Source organism: Rhinatrema bivittatum, chromosome 8, assembly GCF_901001135.1.
Source record: "Rhinatrema bivittatum chromosome 8, aRhiBiv1.1, whole genome shotgun sequence".
Taxonomy (NCBI): Eukaryota; Metazoa; Chordata; class Amphibia; order Gymnophiona; family Rhinatrematidae; genus Rhinatrema; species Rhinatrema bivittatum.
The window spans coordinates 221,684,204-221,706,702 of record NC_042622.1 but is presented as its reverse complement, the minus strand read 5'-3'; the positions used below and the strand labels follow the sequence as shown (position 1 = coordinate 221,706,702).

The window sequence follows — 22,499 nt, the reverse complement described above, 5'->3', positions numbered from 1 at the left end:
TTCCCTGCCCAAAAGGCAAATCCTCATCTTCAAGTATAGCAGCCACAGGTATATAAATAAGGCGAAGGTTGCCTTGACTTTGGGTCTGATTTACTTCTTGGAAATTGCCCCAACCAGCATTTTGGGCCTAGCTGAGCTCTCCCTGATGGAGCCCAAATCATAAGACAAAGCACTGAAAATGTCCCCATTCCATTTTGAGAAGAGGTTAATAATAAACATGAACATGGAGTCCTGTCTTGAAGAAACAGGAGATGGGGCATTTCAGTGTGGCAGTAAAGGAAGTCAGAGAACCTCAGTACTGAGTGATCATTTACTGCCAAAGCTGCAATTTATCCTCTGTTTTGGTTTACTGTAATTCCAAAAATGTGCTCTTAAATGTTCACCAGAACTGAAGCCTATAGAAGGGTCAGATTTCCAAAAATGTGCACTTTTCCTCTTAACCATGAGATTAATAAAGGAATCAGTTTGACAGTAAGCATGAGAATATTTCCATGTTCAGACATGTAGGGCTTATTCTGGTTACAGCATCTCTTCCATTCTGTGTCCCATGGAAAACTTTCATCAGGCAGACTCATGGAAGCTTTTGACTATCAGAATTAAACATTAACTAGACCCTTGCTTTATCGCTCAGTGTTTCATCCTCCCTGGTAGCTTGGAGAGGATTGGAAAGGCACAGAAGGCCTACTGCACCTCTCTTCAATACAGTGAAAGGTGCTGGTGTATGTGTGTTGGGGGTGTCCCTAAATTCCCAATACTTAGTAAAGAGGGGATGGTGGCTGTGGTGTCACAGATTCTGTTCCCCTGACTGACCCTGCAGCACTAAGGGATTGGCCCCATGCCCTCATTCTCCCAGTCTAGCTATCAAGCAGTAACAGGGCATCACTCTTGTTTTTCAGCGTCAGGGTATTGGGGACCCCAGTGTTTACCATGCGGTGGTGGTTATTTTCCTGGAGTTTTTCGCCTGGGGTTTACTCACGACTCCCATGTTGACGGTAAGTATGTGGGGCAGTGACAGAAGAATGCAGGGGGGACCAGTGTGAGACCCTAGATGGAGCTACAAAGTTGAGAGGGGGAGGGCTGACTGAGTGCCATGTACAACTCAGGTGTTCATAATAACCGAAATATGCAAATTGATTAGACTCAGATCTACTATTACTAATATTTATCATGTCTAAAGCACTATTAGACACCTGCAATTTTGTACAAATACACATAGGAGACAGTGCTTTCTCCTTGGTGCGTGCAGTTTGTGCAAGACAGACAAAGAGGATAAATATGTCTGATAAATATTCATTGAGGATATCCTTAAAACCAGTCCTCTTTATAGCTTGCAAGAACCAGTTTGCCTCCTCCTGTTTAGCTCGTACAGTGCATTCGCAGAGGCTGAGGGCGTCCCCCTTGTGGCCACTGTGTATCAGGAGAGAAGCTGAGAGCTCTTCTGTTGTGGCCACTGAAGCACCGCATTATTGGCTAATGGAGGAACAATTTTCTCTCTCCAGGTGCTGCACCAGACGTTCCCTCAGCACACCTTCTTAATGAATGGCCTGATCCATGGAGTTAAGGTAAGACATTTCTACTACATCTCCCACCTATTACCTGCTCCAGAGACACCTGCCCGAAGGCAGCACAGCAGCCTGATGGGGTGCCTGCAGTCTTGAGGGAGTTGCTACTGAAGCAAGAGCTGGGGAGAGCAAGACTTTACACTAGAAAAAAAATGGTTTCTGTCTAATATGCTAATCCTTTTTGTTTGCCAAGGGGAAGTGCGATAAAGCTTTAAAGTATATTATTTGCTGTTTGGAAGTGTGATAAAAAAAAGTTCTAAAAGCATATTAATTGCCTCTTTGAGAGTGTGATAGAGGTGTCTCCTTACTTGTTTGCTCCACCCACCTGACTTGAATCTACATTTATAGACTATTGCCCAGTTAGGGGGCAGGAAACAAATGTACATAGTAGGAACCAACTGCATGTTGGGGAGATCATATGTTTGCACTCCATGCAAAGAGCTCCTGGCTCCCAGAAAATAAGTCCGATCTCTGGAGGCTGGAGTGGCTGAGGCAGACGAGGGAATATAGAGGAGACCTTGAGGGACATGGTAGAGCAGTCTCTCCTCCACTCTGGCAGCTCCTGGACTGCTAGTGGAGGATCAAGGTCTCCTGGAAGGAGAGCATCACCTTGGCATGGCAGGAAGTGATCCTGTAGCTAGAACCTGGTCTCCTGGTGGTGAGTTATCCTCTCACTTCAAGAATGTATATTCAGGGGATGAGTACCCAGGTGGGAAGGGTTCCCTGTACGTAACCAGAATCAGCCCAGACTCCTTGGTTTTGCCTCCCTTCCAGCAGATGGAAACAGAGAAAGATTTACCGACACTTAACCACATGTGCTACCAGCAGTTCCTCAGTATTTCTCTGTCTCCAGCAGATGGTAGATGGGGGCAAAACCTGCAGTCTGGGCAACTTTTTCTTTTTGATCCTTCCTCCCGGGGGGGGGGGGGGGGGGTGTTTGAATCTTGGTGGGTTCTTCCCTGTCCGGTTGAGGCGAGCAAGCCGGGGGTTGGTGACCCTTGTGTGTGCTTAGCCCGTGCACCCATGGGGTGTAAATCTGGTGGTCCAGATCCCTCCTCTTCATTCACCAGGATGCTCAGGCGGCTACAGGCTCCAGATATCCTTTTGCTCTGAGGCAGTCTATTCTTTTTTTGTAGACTTTGTGTCTCAGAGAATCTGGAAAAAAAAAAAAAGGTGAATTATAAAAAGAACTGAAGGCAGTAGCACGGCTCTGCTGTGCAGGCGGCTTCCTCCTCAGTGTTTGGCGGCTGAAGTAGGTTTATTTTCTCCCGCTTGTGCTTTGGGCAGCTTCTCCCAGTTCGGAATGGGCCGCAGCTCTGCATGCCGCACGTGCAGCTCAACACGGTCGCGGCTTAGTTGGCTCGGGCTATGTGCTGGGTGTTTCAGAGGGTGGGGAGGGCTTGTGTGATCGCCCTACAGCCGCAAAACAGCGTTGGAGGTCCTCCCGCTTTCATTTTGGCTTTGCTCCGGGGCTCTGGCCAGGGTGCTGATCTCTTTCCGATTAGCGCCATCTTGGATTCACTTTCGGCTGTTGCCACGCCGTCGAGGGGGGGGAGGGAGCGGGAGGGGATGCTCCCCCATGCTTGCCTCCTGCCCATTCTGTCTCTGGACGCAATCAGGGGGTCTTTGAGGAGGAAGGGAGCCCCATGCTGCCAGTCTCTGGCTCCTTTCCTGCAGGGTCTGGAGCATTAAGGCCATTCTCAACAGACTTTATGCTGCTGCTGCTGCATGATGCTTACCTGGCCAAGCAGCAGGCAGCTTATGCTGCTAGGGATTTGTGGTCCCTGCCGGTCCAGCCAACGGAGGGGCTTATGGTTGGCCTAAAACAGGATCGTTGTGGGAGAAATTGGGTATCCCCTGTCCGGAGGTTGCTGGATTCCCCCCTCGGGTTCTGGGCCGGGGGGGTGAGTCCAATGAATCTGGCAAGGTTCCCTTGGGGGCAGGGGAGACTCCTGACCAGGATGTTCTGGTAGATCCGGTGGCCGGAGGTGCGGGTCAGGGGGATGATCCAGTAGTCCCGGTCTCCGAAGGTAGTATGCCTTTTTTTTTTTTAGAAAGGAAGAGCTTAATGCCTTACTGCCTGTGGCTTTTCAGGTTCTAGGAGTCAAAATCCTCCAGGAAGACTCTGATTTGGAGGGGGCGGATCCAGTCCTGGATGGGATACGGGGTCCCCCGTCGGCCTTCTCGTATCACAAGTCTGTAGAGAAGTTGGTGGAAGCAGAATGGGGAGCTCCCAATGCCGGATTAAAGATGGGAAGGGCCATGGCAAAGCTTTATTCATTGCCTCTCCCTAAAGTCGATGCTGCAGTTTCGGCGGTTACTAAGAGGATGACTGTCCCTGTGGTAGGGTCTGTGGCATTGAAGGATATGTAGGATCGTAAATTGGAGGTGCACCTCAAGGATTTTTGAGATCTCAGCCCTGGATTTGCATGCTGCTGTTTGTACTAGTTTTATGCAACGTGCATGTCTCCGCTGGGTGCAGCAGATGCAGGAAAGTCTGCCAAAGTCGGGCGAGGAGGTAACATGGTTGAGGTGGCCTTTGCTTACGGAGCAATTGCTCTGTATGATTTGGTTCGTACCTCGTCTCAGATTATGGTGTCTGCGGTGCCTGCCAGAAGGTTGCTCTGGCTGCGTAACTGGGCGGCAGACATCTCTTCCAAGGCGCAGTTAGGCACGCTGCCTTTCAAGGGTCGACTCTTATTTGATGAGGACCTTGAGCAGTTGATGCAGTCTCTTGGGTGTAATTAGGTCCTCAGGTTGCCGGAGGATAAGCCTAAGGGCAAAATATATATTTTTTTTTTTTTGAGGTGCGTTCCTGTTTTCGGGGTACATAGGAGGACTTGTCCGTCAAGAGCTGCGCCAGGCCTCATAGGCAATTTTCTTTTCGGGGGCGGTCCTGAAGACCATTCTGAGGTGCTGCTGGGGGGAGTGGATTCAGGGTTAAGTCCTCGCAATGAGGCGAAGCTGGTCCACTTCGTTGTTCCTATTATAGGAGGTCGCCTGACGCGGTTTTACGAGGAGTGGGCCAGAATTACTCAGGACCAGTGGGTTCTCAGCATGGTAAAGGATGGCGACGCTTTAGAGTTTCCTTGTCCCATCCGCGATTTGTTTCTAGTTCGCCATGCGGCTCCTTGGACAAACAAGTAGTGGTTGACGCTGGACCTTCTGCGACGCCTGGGGGCAGTGATTCCAGTTTCCCGTGAAGAGGTTCACAGGAGAAGATAATTCCATTTACTTTGTGGTCACAAAGAAGGAGGAGACTTTCCGGACGATTCTAGATGTAAAGAAAGTAAATGCAGCACTGAGGGTTTCACCTTTCTGGATGGAAACCCTAAGGTCAGTGATAGCGGCGGTTCGCAAAGGAGAGTTTCTGGCATCTCTGGATCTAAAGGAGGCCTATCTGCACATCCCCATTCATCAAGACTCGCAGCGTTTTCTGCGGTTCATGATTCTGGGGCAACATTTTCAGTTTCAGGCTCTGCCTTTCGGAAAGGCCATGGTGCCATGCACCTTCATCAAAGTGACAGTGGTGGTGGCAGTGGCTCTCCGGAAGGAAGGGATTTTGGTGCATCCGTATCTATCTGGATGACTGGCTTATCAGGGTGAAATCGGAGATTCTTTGTTGCCAGTCTGTTCACAAGGTTCTCAGTGTCCTCTAGTCACTTGGCTGGGTGGTGAATATGGCGAAGATTTGCCTGTTGCCAACGCAGACTTGGAGTATCTGGGGGCTCGATTCGACACTCTAGTCGGCAAAATGTATCTCTCAGAGGAGCGTGTGCTGAAGCTGCAGGAGCAGATTCGGCGGTTGTTGCAGTTACGAGTACCCAAGGCATGGGATTATTTGCAAGTTCTGGGCTCTATGGCTTCAACCCTGGATTTAGTGCTGTGGGCGTTGGCTCATATTAGACCATTGCAGAAAGCGCTTTTGGCTCGGTGGAACCTGGTCTCGGAGGAGTTTCCACTTCCATTGCCACTCGAGGGCGTCGCACGGGAGAGCCTTTTCCGATGGCTTCTCACTTCCAGTCTCGTTTGGGGTGTGGACCTCGAAATCCGGATTGGGTGGTAGTTACTACTGATGCCAGTCTGTCTGGTTGGGGAGCAGTTTGTCAGCTCAGGGTGGCTGGTCCGTGAAAGAGTCTGCGTGGTCTATCAGCCGGCTAGAGATCAGAGCGGTCCACTTATCCTTGCAGGAATTTCTACCGTTAGTGAGAGGTCGATCAGCGAGGGTTCTCTCGGACAATGCGATGATGGTGGCTTATATCAGTCAACAGGGCAGAACCAAGAGCTGAGCAGTAGCCCAGGAGGCACAAGAACTAGTTCTTTGGGCGGAGCAGCCCCTGGAGTGAATAGCGGCATCCCACATACCCGAAAATGTTCAAGCGAATTACTTGAGTCGGATGGTGGTAGATCTGGGTGAGTGGGAGTTGTCAGAGTCTGCGATGCAGCTCATTCGCAAGCAGTGGGGCTTCTCCCACGTGGACTTAATGCAACTCGTTTGAATGCCAAGGCCTTTTGATTTTTCAGTCTGAGACAAGAGCACGGGGCCGAGGGTGTCGATGCTATGGTACTGCCTTGGCTGCGGGGGTTCTACTTTGTCTTTCCTTCCTGGCTGCTTGTGGGCAAGGTGTTTGTCACATACAAAAGCATCAGGGAGAAGGGGTCTTGGTGGCACTGGAATGGCCACTGCATCCATGGTTCGTGGATCTGGTCAACTTGGCTGTGGACGGGCCGATTCGCTTCAGTCATCTGGCAAGTCTTCTTCATCGGGGACCCATATTTTCAGGCCAGGCTGCTTACTTTTGTCTAGCGGCTTGGCTTGAGGCGGCATTTGAGACATAGGGGTTATCCATTACTACGTTGTTGCAGGCCAGGAGAAAGTCTACTAATATTTCCTATGTATGGGTTTTGAAGGTTTTTGAGTCCTGGTGCTTCACTAAAGGTGTTCACCCGCTCAGGTCTTCAGTCCCTGACATTTTGTCTTTTCTGCAAGAAGGTTTCGCCAAAGGATTGTGTCTCAGCTCGCTTAAAGTTCAGGTGTCAGCTCTGGGTTGTCTTCGTGGCAAGATAGATGGTTCCTCTATTTCTGCATATCCAGACGTTATTTGGTTCCTTAGGGGAACAAAGAATTTGCGTCCTCCGCTTCAGTGGGTTTGTCCATCCTGGAATCTTAATCTTGTCCTCAGAGATTTGTGTGAGGCTCTTTTAGAACCACTCTGTAGTAGGGTGATGCTGAAGGGCTTGACTCTTAAGGTTGTTTTTCTGGTGGCCATATGTTCAGCTAGGAGGATTTCTGAGTTGCAGGCTCTGTCTTGTCTTGTGACCCATTCCTTCAGATTTCGAATTCGGGGGTCTTGTTGAGGACAGTACCTTCTTTTTTTTGCCGAAAGTGGTATCTGCATTTCATGTGAATCAAACAGTGGAGCTTCCAGCCTTTCCTACAATGGACATGTCCGCTCCTCATGCGAGGGAGCTCCAGTTGTTAGATGTGTGAAGAGCTTTGTTGAGGTATCTCAAGGTAACAAATGACTTCAGGAGGTCCGATCACCTCTTTGTTCTGTGGAGTGAAAAGAGGCTTCAAAGCTTCTCAGGCTAGTATTGCTCATTGGTTTAAGGAGACTATTGGTTCCATTTACATGATTCGTGGTCGTCCGGTTCCAGAGGGATTGCGTGCTCATTCTATGCGTTCTCAGGCGGCCTTGTGGGCGGAGGCTCAGCTTGTTTCTGCACAAGAGATTTGCAAGGCAATGACTTGGAAGTCACTACATACTTTTGCAAGGCAGATTAGTCTAGAATCCACCCATTCTATTGAGGGGGGAGAGTCGTCCGCTCATTCTGGTTTTTTTTGTTTGTTTGTTTGTTTTTTTTATAGCAGAGGATATTTTCATATTTTGAGGGTTTTGGACATTTTGATAGTTTTTGGAAAAATATGGAATTTTTGAGATTTGCTTGGGTATAGATTAATACTGAGGAACTGCAGGTGGCACACGTGGATAAGTAGCAGTGCATGTAAAACTTTCTCTGTCTCCATCTGCTGGCAGGGAGGCAAAACCCAGGAGTCTGGACTGATCTGTGGTACTGCAGGAATGAAAATTAGCAGGTAAGAATCAATTTTCCTAGAGGACTGCCATTATTGGCAATTTGATCATTAGGAATTTAGATATCTGGGTGGCTGGTGGGCATGTGGATCGTTTGGTAACTTGCTTGCCTGGTAAGAAGGTAATGGGTTTTGCACATCACATCGAAAGGATTTTAGAGAGTATTGGAGAGGAACCCACTGTCATGGTAATATGGATCCCAAGGATATTAGAAAGTGCAGGAGGAGGTTCTAGAATCCAAAATTAGGCTTTCTTTTCGTCCTGCAGACGAGTCCAAACTTGTGGGAATTCCCCTGGGTACCAGTAGTTGGAGACAGAGAACTTCTTCACAATGTTTACATCACTTTTGCTACATATTCTGGGATCCCTGGGGGGTTCTCCATTAGTTCTCTGCCTCCAGCTAGGTGGTGGTAGGTGAGGGATAGCTAGAAGCTACCAAAAAAAAAAATAGAGAGAGAAGAGAGAGAGTTAGAAAAGCTTCAGGTGCACCAAGGCAGCCGAATGGGGAGTAAGCAGCGGAGACGGTCAGCCTAGTCCTCCAGAAGCCACGGTCTGTTCCAGAAGAAGAAGACCCACTCAAAGGGAGCGAAAAGCAAAAAAAGAAAACAAAAAGGAACCAGCTTCTGGCCTAGAGAGACCAAAAATATGCGCAATGTGGGTTAAGGAGGCAGAACTCCATTGCAGGCTCATTCTGGCCTCGTGATGGCCCTGAGTCCCCAGAACAGAGCTGGCTGGGGGGAGAAGATGGGTTGCAGGCAGACGCACCGCCGACTCCACAAGAGCTGGTAGTTACAGCAGAGTGCTTGATGTGGGGGGGACGTGGCAGAAGCACTGGCAGGCCGTAGTGTTGAGATGGAGACCAGGAAACCGGGAGAGGGCACTGCAGGAAATGTTTTTTGATTATTGGAAAGATGGGGAGGCTAACCAGGAAGGGAAGACCAGTGAAGTGCCCCACATACCAGCCCAGCAGACTCCTGTGCCAAAGAAGCTTAGGAGCGAAGGAGCCCCCCTCCTCCTGTTGGGGGGGGGGGGGAGATGGATAGTGAGGAAGGGGGGTTGGAACTCCCTGGGGACTCTGGTAAGGGAAAGGATGGTAAATGTAATGCAAGCTCTAAGCCTGCTGGGTGAGAGGGAGCAGGAGAAGGGAGATCCAATCCTCGGAGAAATCAGGAAGCCGCCAAGAGCTTTTTCCCTCCGCCCTGCTATCAAGGAGATGATTAAGGGTGAATGGGAAATGCCAGATTCATCCCTAAATTCAAAGCATTTAATGAGCACCCTCTACCTGCTATGGCAGATGGAGGTGGATCTGCTTGTTTAAGGTGCCAAAAGTGGATGCACCAGAAGCGGAAGTGAAAAAAAAAGACTATTCCAGTGGGAGGGTTGTGCAGCCTTGAGAGATGCATAGGATAGGAAAGTGGAGGCTTTTTTGAAGAAAGCTTTTGAGACAGTTGCAGGGGGCTATGTAGCCAGAGCAATGGTAAAATGGCTTCAGCTCCAAGGAAAGGAACAGGAGACAATACAGCCACAGCAGAGTCAAGCTGCAGAGTCGCTATATGATTTGTTTAGAATCTCGGCCAAACAGATGGCATCAGTAGTAGTGGCGAGCAGGTTTTTATGGAAAAGCAAGGTTAAGCGCCTTGCCCTTTAAGGGCCACCTGCTCTTCCGAGAAGAACTGGATGCCTTCATGACAAGCCTGGCAGATGCAAAGCTGCAGAGCTCCCAAGATTGAAGGAGTTCAGAGGTTTCAGGCAGGTTAGGACACAAGACCTCAGCAGAGACAGAATAGCCCCTGAGGTCCAGGGGGATTTAACGAAGCTATATGATGGTTTTGGGATCCCACGCCTCGATTTCCCCCAGTGGGTGGCCGTTTAGCGCTCTTTTTCGAGGAATGGGTCCAAGTCACCAAGGACCAGGATACACCCTAGAACTGCCCGCCCCAATACCAGAATTCTTTCTAATGTTGCTGTACAGGTCCCCGACAAAGGAAATAGCGACCCGAGAGACTATTGACACTAGAGGCGAAAGTCCCAGTGCCATACCCGGAAAAGGAGACCAGTTGCTGTTCCGTATACTTTGTTGTGTCCATGAAAGAGGGGACGGCCTCCCGATGTTAGATTTAAAGAAAGTGAACAAAGCCCTCAAGAGTTCCTCATTTCAGGATGGAAAGGTTGAGGTCAATTATGGGGGCAGTCAAGAAGGGAGAGTTTTTGACCTCCCTGGACTTGGCAGAGGCTTATTTGCGCATTCTTATCAAAGAAAGCTATTGGAGATTTTTAAGGTTCATGATAGCGGGAGACCAATACCAGTTCAAAGCACTGCCATTTGGGCTGGCGATGGCACCACGGACTTTCACGAAAGTCTTAGTGTTAGTAGTAGCCTTTCTAAGAAGGGAGGGCATTCCAGTTCACCTGTATTTAGATGATGAGCCAAAAGAGGAGAGGAGAGGTCTACAAGGAGAGTGAGGACTCTCCTTGAATCACTGGGATGGGTGGTGAACAAGGCCAAGCCGTCCTAGACATTAGTCTGTTTAGGAGCCTTGTTCAATACCAAGCAGGGAAAAGTGTTCTTGATGCAGGACGGAGCTGGCAAGTTAAGATCCCAAGTAAGCAATCTGGCAGCAAGCAGAAGGCCCAGAGCAAGGTTTTTGGGCTCAATGGCAGTGATCATAGATGTAGTCCCATGGGCAAAGGTCAGTGCTCTCATGATAGAATCAAAGCAGTCAGAGATAGGGGAGAGACTCAGACTGACATCGGAGGCCAGAACCAGCCTGCGGTGGTGGCTGATAGAATGCAGTTGAGCGGCGGGGGGGTCACCCAGATCCCACCTGTATGGATCACAATGGTAACGGATGCCAGCCAGTTGGACTGGAGGGCGCACTGCGAGGAACTGGTGACACAGGGCGAATAGTCAGCAAAAGAGAGAGAAGGGTCAACGACCTTATTGGAGTTAGGGCCGTAAGGCTGGCATTCAGGGAGTAAAGCCCCACAGTGAAAGCAAGGACAGTAAGGGTATGCTTGGACATCACTACAGCAGTGGCATACATAAACAGAAAGGGAGGCACATGGAATTGGCAGCTAGAGAAGGAGGCGAAGTGTCTGATGATTTGGGTAGGAGTGAACTTGGCAGCCAGTTATATAGCAGGGTTAGGAGAACAAGCTGGCAGATTACCCCAGCAGGCACATACTAGACCAGGGAGAATGGGAACTAGCGGACAAGCCATTCACAAAAATAGTTGAAAGGTATGGAAGGCCATGATGGGATTTGATGGCAGCACAAAAGATGAGAAATGTCTTCAGCAGACGCCATGAAAGGGGTCAGTAGATGCGTTGGTCCAGCCATGGCCAGTATACCAGTTGTTGTACGTCTTTCCTCCGTGGCCCAGTGATGACAAGGACATTTGAGGAAAGTGGCAGTAAACGAGGACTGGGTCATTCTGGTAGCACCAGACTGCTCCAGGAGACCATGGTATGCAGACCTAATGAGACTGAGCAAGGCCAGGGCTTTCAAGTTAGGAAAAACCAGGGGCCTTCTCAAACAGATCCCAGTGGTCAAGTAAGACCCAAGTCGATATTGTCTTACAGCTTGACTCTTGAGAGGGACAAGTCGAAGAAGAGAAGCTATTCGGAAGCAGGAGTGGTCATGTTATTAAGATCTAGAAAGCAGTGTACCTCTATTTTTAGTTTCCAACTCTTCTTGGGATTTTTGTAATAAATTGGAAATATTACTTGATGGCTCTAATGGAGGCCCCTGCTCTGGCCCTATTTGTTCATTCTCTAATGCCCTGTATTTGTTCTAACTCCATCTGTTCTTTTTTTCTTTACACCTACGTAAAAAGCCCTGACAATAACTGGATAGTTTGATTCTGGAAGTTTAAGAATAGAGGTACACAGTTTGCCTTTATCACAGGGAAGGATAATATCATAAAAATCTTTTTCCGAAATAGATCTAAAATGTTTTATGGACAAAAAATGTGGATATTCCCCGATTTTGGTAAGGAGTACCCAGCTCTGTAGGAAGAGATTCTTAACTTTAAGACAAGAAGTAGTGGATAAGGGAGGACTCGTTTTATTAAAATACCCTTGCAGATGCATTGTCAAAGGTGTTGGGGGGGGGGGGGGGAATTATTTATTTCTAGACCCAGATCAGCTTAGAAATTTTCTTTGGGGGGGGGGAACATCCGGCTAGAATAGAATATGTAGGGGAACCCCATGACCTTTGCTTGGTAAATTAATGATTACAATTTAAATATTTCGCTCATGGTTTCCTCACAGAGGTTACTCTTAAATTTACTATTATTTAGTTTTGAACAAGAAACAAATTAATGTTATTACTTTTGTAATGATAATTTACTTGCTTTGTTTTTTTTTCAATTCTGGTTCTGTAATTACAAATAACAAATTATTTGTATAATTGTTTATCTGAAAATTCATAAATAAAAAAAAAAAAAAAAAGATCTAGAAAGCACTCCACATTTCAGGCTTATGGCAGAGTCTGGAAAGTGTTCAAGAAGTGGAGCTGGAGAAGAGGACCCCCCCCAGACAGGGCACAGGAGAAGGAAATCCTGCAGTTTCCACAAGGCGGCCTTGAAAGAGGGCTATCCTTGAACTCGCTCAAGGCACCGGTGGCAGCATTATCGTGTTTTAGAGGGGGTTCATTAGAGTTGCATCCACATATTACATGTTTCTTAAGAGCAGTGAAACACGCAAACACCTGCCAAAGCACCCAGCGGCACAAACCAGAGATCTTAGTGTGCTGCCTAGGGCTTTAACCAGGGCACCCTCTGAACCATTGAAAGGGGCACTGTTAAAGGACATGACACCGAAGGTGGTCTTCCCCATAGCAATATGCTCGGCTAGCAGGATTTCAGAGATCCAGGCCTTATTGTGTAGGGAGCCCGACTTGTCAGTACACAGGGACAGGATATCCATCCATCCTGTCCTGTCCTTTTTGCCTAAGGTAGTGTCAGAGTTTCATTCAAACAAAGATACTATTCTGCCAGCTCTGACAAGAACAGAAAGGGTACAGTAAACCCCATCAGCTAGAAGTCTGGAGGGTGCTGCTGAGATAGTTGAAGGTTATCACTGAGTTTAGGAGAATAGACAGGTTTCCTGTAGTACCACGGATCAGCCCAGACTGCTGGGTTATGCCTCCCTTCCAGCAGATGGAGACAGAGAAAAACTTGAAGGACACCCCTGTAAGTAGGATGTGCCACCTGCAGCCCCTTCAGTATTTCTCTTGTCTCCAGCAGATGAAGGTGGCAGAACCTGCAGTCCTGGCTAATTGACTCTAAACAAGAAAAAAAAAATAAAAGTTGACATGACAGGAGTTCTTTTTAAAAAAAAAAAAGAGCCTGGCCTCCCGAGATCGGTGGTAGGCCTGCCGTGTGCTTTGCCCTTCACTCCAGTGTACCAGGAGCAGCAGCCGGTGAGTGACGGGGGGATTTACCGGTGAGCCGGTCCCTCCCCCCCCTGGCCCAGAGACAACCACAGGTTGTGCTCTGGTGAGGCCAACGCAAATTTAAAAAAAAAAAAAAAATAGAATCGGAACTTGTTGTTTTTTTGCAGCTGCGCTGCTCTTATTTGGCCTCCCGGGCTCCGGGGTTTATTTTCACGGCCTCTCTTCCTTGTTCAGCACAGCGATGCCGTGCGCTTTGGCCTGCAAATCCTGTGGGGAGCCGGCAGCTCCGCTCTCCAGAGATAGTCTCTGCTCCCGGGGGCGAGGGCCCGTCAGCGGGGGCAGCTGGCGGCAGGGGGAGGCAGGCACATCGGTCCCGTGGTGCGGGCGCCCAGATGCTGCCTCGTGGTGCTCATCCTGTCCCGCGGAACGCGGGAACGGCGGACATTTTAGGAGCTTTAGATGCTGATGCAGACAGCTCAGCAGGGGGAGGGGATCTCCTTCCTCAGTTATTTCCGCAGGATCTTTGCCCCGGGTCTCCCCATGATTTATTTCCTGCTTTCCATGCTCCTTTGGGTACCCTCCCTCGGGAAAATTTAAAGGGCCAGCATCCTTTTTCGGCTGATTTTATTTTACTATTACATAAGGCTTATTTAGCTAGCCTTGTGCCCATGGGAGATCCTGAGCCCCCTCCGGGGCAGCCTGGGGATGGGCCCTCTCCTCCCGTGCAGGTTCCTAGGCCGGATCCTCCTGAGGTCTCCCGGATTAGGGTGGTCCGGGAAGGGGGCAGTGCAGCTGGCGAATGCGCTTCAGGTGGACATGGATGAGGATTCTGAGCGTGTGGCCCCAGTAGAAGGGGATGATCCTCGGGTCCTTAGGCTCTTTCGTAGAGATGAGTTGGATCCGATGATTCCACATGTCCTAGCGGAGTTGGGTATACCGGCTGGTCAGACGCCGACGCCTCAGGATCAGGGCACGGTGGATCCGGTGCTGTCTGGTCTTCGTCCCCCGGCTAGGACTTTTCCTTTTCATCCTATGTTGCTCCAGCTAATGTTTCAGGAGTGGGATACTCCGGAAGCTAGCCTTCACGTACGCAGAGCTATGGAGAAACTGTACCCGCTGCCGGATGACTCTCTTCACCTCCTTAAGGTTCCCAAGGTTGATGCGGCCGTATCCGCAGTCACCAAGCATACGACTATTCCTGTGGTTGGGGCGGCTGCCCTTAAGGACCCTCAGGATTGTAAGCTGGAGGTACTTTTCAAGCGTATCTTCGACGTGTCGGCTCTGGGGGTTTGAGCAGCCGTTTGCAGTAGATTAATGCAGCGTGCGAGTCTCCGGTGGGTACAACAACTCCTGAGTGCCAGAGAGCTCTCCCTGTAGGAGTCAGAGCAGGCTGATCATTTGGAGGCGGCGGCAGCGTATGGGGCGGATGCCTTGTACGATCTCCTTCGTACATCTTCGCGTACCATGGCTTCTGTGGTGTCAGCCTGCAGGCTCTTATAGCTCCGTAATTGGTCGGCTGATGTTTCCTCCAAGTCGCAGCTGGGTGCTTTTCCATTTCGGGAGAAATTACTTTTTGGAGATGATTTGGAGCAGCTCATTAAGTCCTTGGGGGACAATAAAGTGTTGTCACACAGAAGGAATACAGTTTCCTAATACCTATTGTATCTATGAACATAAGGAAACTATTTTATGTTATTTCAATCTTTGATTTATACTCATACAAACATTTTTTCTTTTGTTACATAGTACACCTCCAAATTATTAAAAACTCCCAATTCCCCTACATTCACACTCACCGTTCATACCACATTAAAATACGCACCCAACAATACAGTAAAAACCTCTGGGAGAAATAAAGATCTATAAACAATGTTTTGGTTAGGAATTGAGCATGGATAGACTTGTGGGTTTAAAAAGAGAAGTGAAACCATATTATGCATACATGTTGGTAGGAGGGGGAAGTAATAGACATGAGTGGTTATGTTGCATTACAAATGTGAAGTAGGGGTGGTGAATCTAGTTAGTTGGTGTGAAGAAATTAAGAACAGTTGGAGAGGATAATTTGCGGTGTAAATAACTTTTTTCCGTATACGGGGAGTAGTGCATGGCGCTGTGTGATTTGAGAGAGGAGTAAAACGTGGGCGGGGTCGAAGCTGTATAATGCGACGCAGTATTGAAGGTTTCAGATTTAGTCGTGAATAACAAACCAAGAAGTGTGAATGTATTAAGTGTATAAGCTGGTAGGAGAGTGCAACAGTAAGATATATATAGAGATTGTTGGATGGTTATAAATGAGTGATTGGTGAAGACCGAGGTTGAGGTTACAAAATGGATGATTGGGGGATGGGTGTAGTTTATATATAGGAGCGGTTTAATTCTTTATAAACTGGGATATGGAAAGGTGAGGTTTACGTTGAAAAAATAAGGGGACCCCGAGGGACAAAGTAAAGGTTGGAATAGTTGAAAAAATCTGGGTGAGAACAGTTGTCTGATACGGCTTTGAAGTTTTGATTTTGGGTTTCAGTATGGTTGTTTAAAAAAAAAAGGACAACAGCAAAAGTGCATTTGAGTATTAGCCAGAGAGAAGTGAAATACATCGCACTGCACAGGTAATTTTCATATAGTTTATGAAGAGCCGGTAGGAGCAATATTAAAAATAAGTAGGGAAGAGAAATATTGATTTAATCACTAATAGGAACCAGTGGAGCTTTGGACAAGTGGAATGGAATGAGGTTTTGACCAGCAATTGAAAATAGGAAATGCTGGATAAAAGATAGTGAGATCAAGTAGGTAAAATTACATATTCTCATATAGGGAGAGGGGGAGAAAATGAGGGGAAGGATAATTATTTATTATGTTTTTGTAGACAATAATGGGATGAAAATCGATATGTGACGACAAGAAGAACATTGAATACAATCTGGGCAGATCACATGATCAAGCATTGGGCAACAATAGTGAAGGTTCAATACAAGAAGTATTTGAGGGATATGGATAAAGTTATGAAACATACAATATAACATTCTAGTATTGTTAAAATCAATAAGGTGATGCTGAAGTTGTAATTATTGTATTGGAAGATATGTATTAACCCCTGAGGAAGCTCAGAGAGAGCGAAACAATTAGGATCCTATATTGTTGGGTGTGTATTTTAATGTGGTATGAATGGTGAGTGTGAATGTGGGGAAATTGGGAGTTTTTAATAATTTGGAAGTGTACCATGTAACAAAAGAAAAAAATTTTGTATAATGAGAATAAATAAAAGATTGAAATAGGGCAATAAAGTGTACAAGCTCCCAGATGATAGGCCAAAAGCTTCCAGAGGTTTCGGCCCTTCCCGGTCGCATTTTCGGGGGGCAGCACCATTTTCGCCAGTCTAAGCCGGCTCCGTTTGGCCAAAGACAGTCGTCCGGCAGGTTGCAGACCTGGTCTCGTTCCTTTCATGGCTGTAGACCCGCCCGAGACGGCGGTGCCACAGGGGCGACGGGAGTCAAGTCCTCCCAATTAAATAGCACCGGCCCACTCCCCCTGTTCCTGTCGTTGGGGAGCAGCTGTCCCTGTTTTACGAGGAGTGGGTCAAAATAATGTCGGACCATTGGGTTCTAAACATTATAGAATACGACTACGTCTTAGATTTTGCTCGTCCCTTACGTAATCTGTTTCTGGTGTCGCCCTGCGGGTCTCTGGAGAAAAGGCGCCAGGTGTCTCTCACGCTTCGCCGGTTGTTGGACCTCGGGGCGGTCATTCTGGTTCCTCTGAACGAACTTCGATCCGGCAGGTATTCGATTTATTTTCTGGTTCCGAAGAAGGAAGGGTCCTTCTGTCCGATTTTAGATCTGAAGAAGGTCAACAGAGCTCTCAGAGTGCCCCGTTTTCATATGGAGACGCTACATTCTGTAATCGTCTCCGTCAGAGCAGGGGAGTTTTTAGCGTCCCTCGATTTGACGGAAGCGTACCTATACATTGCAATTCGGAAGGACCATCGGTGGTATCTCTGGTTTATGATCCTCAGCAAGCATTACCAGTTCCCTGTACGTACCCGGATCAGTCCAGACCGCTGGGTTATGCCTCTCTTCCAGCAGATGGAGACAGAGAAAAACTTGTGAGACATCCCCTCTTAGCCTGGTGTGCCACCTGCGATCCCTCAGTATTTCCCTGCCTCCAGCAGATGAAGGTGGCAGAACCTGCAGTCCTGATCCCTTAAAAAAAAAAAAAAAAAAAAAAAAAAAAGTAAAGTTTCAGGTACTTCCCTTAGAGCTGGCGACCGCTCCGCGCACATTTACCAAGGTGATGGTGGTTGTGGCTGTGGCCCTCTGTCGCCAGGGGATCCTGGTCCATCCCAACTTGGACGACTGGCTCATTCGAGCGAAGTCAAAGGAACTATGCAAGGCGGCGGTCACCAGGGTGGTGCAGACACTTCATGCTCTGGGTTGGATCATCAGTGCGGACAAGAGCCAGTTGTCCCCCGCCCAGGTCCTGGATTTTTTTGGGGGCGAGATTAGATACTCTGATTGGGAAAGTCTTCCTGATGCAGGATCGGATAGACAGACTCATATCGCAAGTTCAGCGTCTCTTGTCCTTGCCAGTTCCCAGGGCGTGGGACTATTTACAGGTTCTTGGTTCTATGGCGTCTACTCTGGAGTTGGTCCCATGGGCTTTCACTCATATGAGGCTGTTGCAAAGGTCTTTGCTCTCACGTTGGGACCCCAAGTTGGAAGCTTTTCAAGTTCCCTTACCCCTCCAGGAACCGGCCAGGTCCAGCCTAGCTTGGTGGCTGACCCATGAACACTTGTTCCGAGGGATGGATCTGGAGGTCCCTCAGTGGACTATTGTGCTGACGGATGCCAGTCTTTCCAGCTGGGGGGCAGTTTGCCAATTTCAGGCAGCCCAAGGCCAATGGACGCAGCAGGAAGCGCAATGGTCCATCAATTGCCTCAAGACCAGGGCAGTCTGCTTGGCCCTGCAGAAGTTCTTGCCAGAGTTCATCATTGGTCGGTGAGACTGCTCTCTGGCAATGCAACGACAGTAGCATATATCAACTGGTAGGGAGGCACAAAGAGCCGCCCCGTAGTGGCGGAGGCAGACAACCTCATGGCCTGGGCAGAAACTCATCTGCTCAGGATAGCGGCTTCACATATTGCCGGGGTAGACAACGTACAGGCAGATTTTCTGAGCAGTCAGAGATTGGATCCCGTAGAATAGGAGCTGTCTGACCAGGCGTTCGCGTTGATATCTCATCGCTGGGGGATTCCCTGTTGGATCTACTAGCGACTCGAGGGAATGCCAAGGCGCTACGTTTCTTCAGTCGCAGAAGAGAGCACAGAGCAGAAGGGGTGGACGCTCTTGTCCTCCCATGGCCTCGCGACATTCTGCTCTATGCATTCCCTCCTTGGCCTCTGGTAGGCAAAGTCTTGAGAAGGATAGAAGTCCATCCGGGAGCGGTGGTGCTGGTGGCTCCGGAATGGCCATGAAGGCTGTGGTTCACGGATCTCCTCAACCTTGCAGTGGACGGGCTGCTCCATCTGGGTCATCTTCCGAATCTCCTGCAGCAGGGTCCATTATTTTTCGTCCAGGTGGATCACTTTTGTCTAGCAGCTTGGCTTATGAGAGAAAGAAGGGGTATTCGGATTTGGTGATTTCCATTCTTTTACAGGCTCGCAAAACTTTCATCTCTCTTACGTATGTCAGAGTCTGGAAGGTTTTTGACTCTTGGTGTAGTAGGTTGAATGTTTCCCCTAGGCGGGCCTCGATAGTCCACATTCTAGCCTTCTTGCAAGAGGGTTTGGCAAAAGGACTAGCTTTCAGTTCTCTCTGGGTTCAAGTGGCGACGTTAGAATGTTTACATGGAAAGGTGGACGGTGCGTCCATAGCGGCTAATCCAGATGTGGTTCATTTCCTTCAGGGTGCTAAGCATTTGCATCCACCACATCAAGTTGTTTGTCCAACTTGGAGTTTGAATTTGGATCCTTAGGACGTTGTGTGAACCTCCTTTTGAACTGCTCAGGTGCGTCACTCTGAAGAACCTTATGCTCAAAACGGTGTTTTTGGTAGCTATCTGCTCGGCCCGGAGAATTTCGGAAATTCAGGCCCTATCTTGTCACAAATCTTTTCTTAGGTTTTCCGATTATGGCGTTTCTCTTAGAACTGTGCCGTCCTTTCTGCCTAAGGTTGTATCGGCTTTTCACGTGAACCAGTCCATTCAGTTGCCTGCGTTCCCGGATTTGGATCAGAATTCTCCACATGCTCGTGAATTGAAGTGTTTGGATGTCAGGCGTGGCGCTGATGCATTATTTGGAGGTCACTAATGATTTTTGCCAGTCGGATCACCTTTTTGTCTTGTGGAGCGGTCCCAGGAAAGAGCATAAAGCTTCCAAGGCTACTGTTGCCCGGTGGTTGAAGGATGCTATTGCTTCAGCATACATATGTCACGGGCGAGCAGTTCCAGAGGGTCTTAAGGTTCATTTGCTCTGTTCTCAGGCGGCGTCCTGGGCAGAAAGTCAGCTGATTTCCCCTCAGGAGATCTGTAGGGCAGCAACCTGGAAATCCTTGCATACCTTTGCTCGGCATTACCGTTTGGATGTTCAGGCTCCCGACTCGGAGAGTTTTGGCAGCGGTGTGCTTCGAGCGGGGCTTTCTAGGTCTCGCCCCATGTAAGGCGGCTTGGGTACATCCCAGCAGTCTGGGCTGATCCGGGTACATACAAGGAAAGGAAAATTGGTTCTTACCTGCTAACTTTCGTTCCTGTAGTACCACGGATCAGCCCAGACGTCCGCCCAGTTTTTTGATTCCGCTCGACAGATTATCATTTTTTTTTTCCTGTCATACTATAACAGGATGAAGATTTCACATTTTGTACATAGTTGAGTCTCCTAAATTTGGTTTAACCATTTAAAGTTTTGGATTCCTGTTACCACTTTAATTCTGCTTTGATATTGTTTATACTGAGGGGGCTGCAGATGGCGCATCCTACTTACAGGGGTGTCCTTCAAGTTTTTCTCTGTCTCCATCTGCTGGAAGGGAGGCATAACCCAGCAGTATGGGCTAATCCGTGGTACTATCTGAATGAAAATTAGCAGGTAAGAACCAATTTTCCTTTGTTCATCCTTCTTGGAGGCCAAAGAAGGGGCCAGGCAGCATCTAAAGCCTTGATTGCATGCAGGATTGAGAAAGCGAGAGTAGCAGCATATATTAGATAGGGTAAGCAGGTCCCGAGCATGTTGTGCGCATACTTGATGAGGTCACGAGCGACCTAGTAGGCACAAAGCAAGGCAGCGACACTACAAGATATTCATAGGGCAGTGACATGGTCCTCATTAGATACATTTACAAAGCATTATAGGCTGGACCTGTAGGCAGGCGAGGAGTTGAATTTTAGTAGAATGGTTTTAGGTGCCCCAGAGGCCATAGCCCACCCAAACTAGATACTACTCCGGTATATCCCAAAGGTGTGGATTGGTCTGCAGGATGAAAAGGAAGGTGAACTTTATACTTACCAGGTAATTTCCTTTCCTTTTAATCCTAGCAGAACAGTCCAAGTATCCTCCCCTAAAAAAAAAAAAATAGAATATAAGAAAAAATGGTAGAGCGAGAGAGAGATGGAGGGGAAGAATCTGGGATCCATTTTGGTCACATTCCTTCTAACTTCAAGCACTTACCTCCCAGTTCCTATCTTAAAGCTCTTTTCTGCATTAGTGCAGATTTTCAGGTTAACTCACATTTTAGCTCACTTTTTTTTTTTACTCCTGTTTGATTTGCATCCCATCAGCTTACCGCATCCTACTCTACTGATGGCTTCTACTGTGTGCATTACCCAGAACCTATGTTAAAATGTTAGTCCAGTTTTAGCATGGACTTTTCTTCATTGGCCCCATTTGGTGGGAGTGCAGTATGCGGTGGTATTTGGGGTGATGCAGCTCTGCAAGGAGGTGCCTATCTGGCTCCTGATGGGTCTCTGGCAGAGAGCTGGGACATGTGGCTGGGATTGAGTTTATTGCTATTAATAAAGCATAAACAGCAGAAGAAAGGGTGTGACACTCACTTTCTGTCTCTCTAGGGTCTGCTCTCGTTCCTCAGTGCCCCTCTGATTGGTGCACTTTCCGATGTCTGGGGCAGGAAGTCCTTCCTCCTCCTCACTGTATTCTTCACCTGTGCACCCATCCCACTCATGATAATCAGCCCCTGGTGAGTGCCCCCTGCTGGGGCTTATCTGTGAAGGGACAGGGAGGGGAGGAGGGCAGTGTGAAGCGAGGCTAGAGGACAGAAGAATGAGGACTGGGGTAAAGAGAGAAAGCTTGAGCGGGATTGGACATAGCGGGATTAGGGGAGACTGGGGGTAAAAAGAGGAATTTTGAGGGGGGGAGAGTAATTGGGGGGAATAGGGTGGGAGGGTGGAGTGGCTGGGAGACGGGAGAGGGAGGAAGTTGTGTGGCTGGGAAGCTGTTGTACACCGCCTTGGATAATAAATAAACGGGAGGGGGAGGGGTGGATTTCTTTGCAGCTGCTTCTAGCTCTCTTCACCTCTCGCCCCTTACAGGTGGTATTTCGCTATCATATCCATGTCCGGAGTGTTTGCGGTCACCTTCTCTGTCATCTTTGCATATGTGGCGGACATCACACAGGAGCATGAGCGCAGTACGGCGTATGGCCTGGTGAGGAGCCGAAGGAGGTCATGGGTACTGATGGGGCAAGATTTTGATAGGCGTCGGAAGAAAGTTCTGTTCCATTGTAAACCGGTGTGATCTATATTCTTTATAGGAATATCGGTATATAAAAATTCAAAATAAATAAATAAATAAGAGTGCCGCTGCCGCACGCCTCTACCCGGGCCTGCCTCCAAACTGCTTGCTTAAAGTGGTGCCACTCTGATCCCACAGCAGCAGCATCCTAAAATTAGAAATTCAGCACAGGGCCCGCAGCCGGCCGCTGCCGCCTCCTCCCGCCAGGGGTTCCTCTTACTGTGGAAACACGGGTGAGAGACAGGACCTTCAGCGGCCGGCTGCAGGCCCCGCACCAAATTATTTATTTGTTTATTTATTTGAATTTGCTGCTGCTATTCCTGTCACGGGATCGGGATAGCTGGGAGTGGTTATCCCCACTCCACATCTCAGGGGGATGGGGAGGGCAGGGGAGAAGGGGGAACTTGTCACCCCGCACCTCCTATGAGCACCGGCAATGCAAATCCAGCCCGGGTGGTGTGTTGTGGTGTGATGCTGGACTGCATGCAAGCCCCTTCACTTGGCCTCATACGGGGTCTGCTGGAGGATTTGGGGGACAGTTCCACCCATGCTGAAGTCTACCCTAGATTTAAGTACTGTCTGTGGGTTCAACCTGAGACCTTCTCTAGGCTTTTATTTCCCTTCACCTTCCCAAACCCCCACCCACCTATTTAGTCATATTTGGGCTCCGCCTCCTGAGCACAAGGAAGAAGTAATTCACTTTTGGGCT

At 48.5% G+C, this 22,499-nt stretch overlaps 1 protein-coding gene across 3 annotated transcripts in view; it reads left to right on the top strand.

The window, feature by feature from the left end:
- Positions 1-22,499, top strand: part of LOC115097671 (hippocampus abundant transcript 1 protein-like) — a 33,396-nt gene that overhangs the window by 1,530 nt on the left and 9,367 nt on the right. For all 3 annotated transcript variants that reach the window (XM_029613619.1, XM_029613617.1, XM_029613618.1), the window contains exons 2-5: positions 897-992; positions 1,500-1,562; positions 21,109-21,236; positions 21,589-21,703. In XM_029613619.1, the coding sequence (XP_029469479.1) occupies positions 897-992; positions 1,500-1,562; positions 21,109-21,236; positions 21,589-21,703 (402 nt within the window). The remainder of the gene's footprint in view (positions 1-896; positions 993-1,499; positions 1,563-21,108; positions 21,237-21,588; positions 21,704-22,499) is intronic.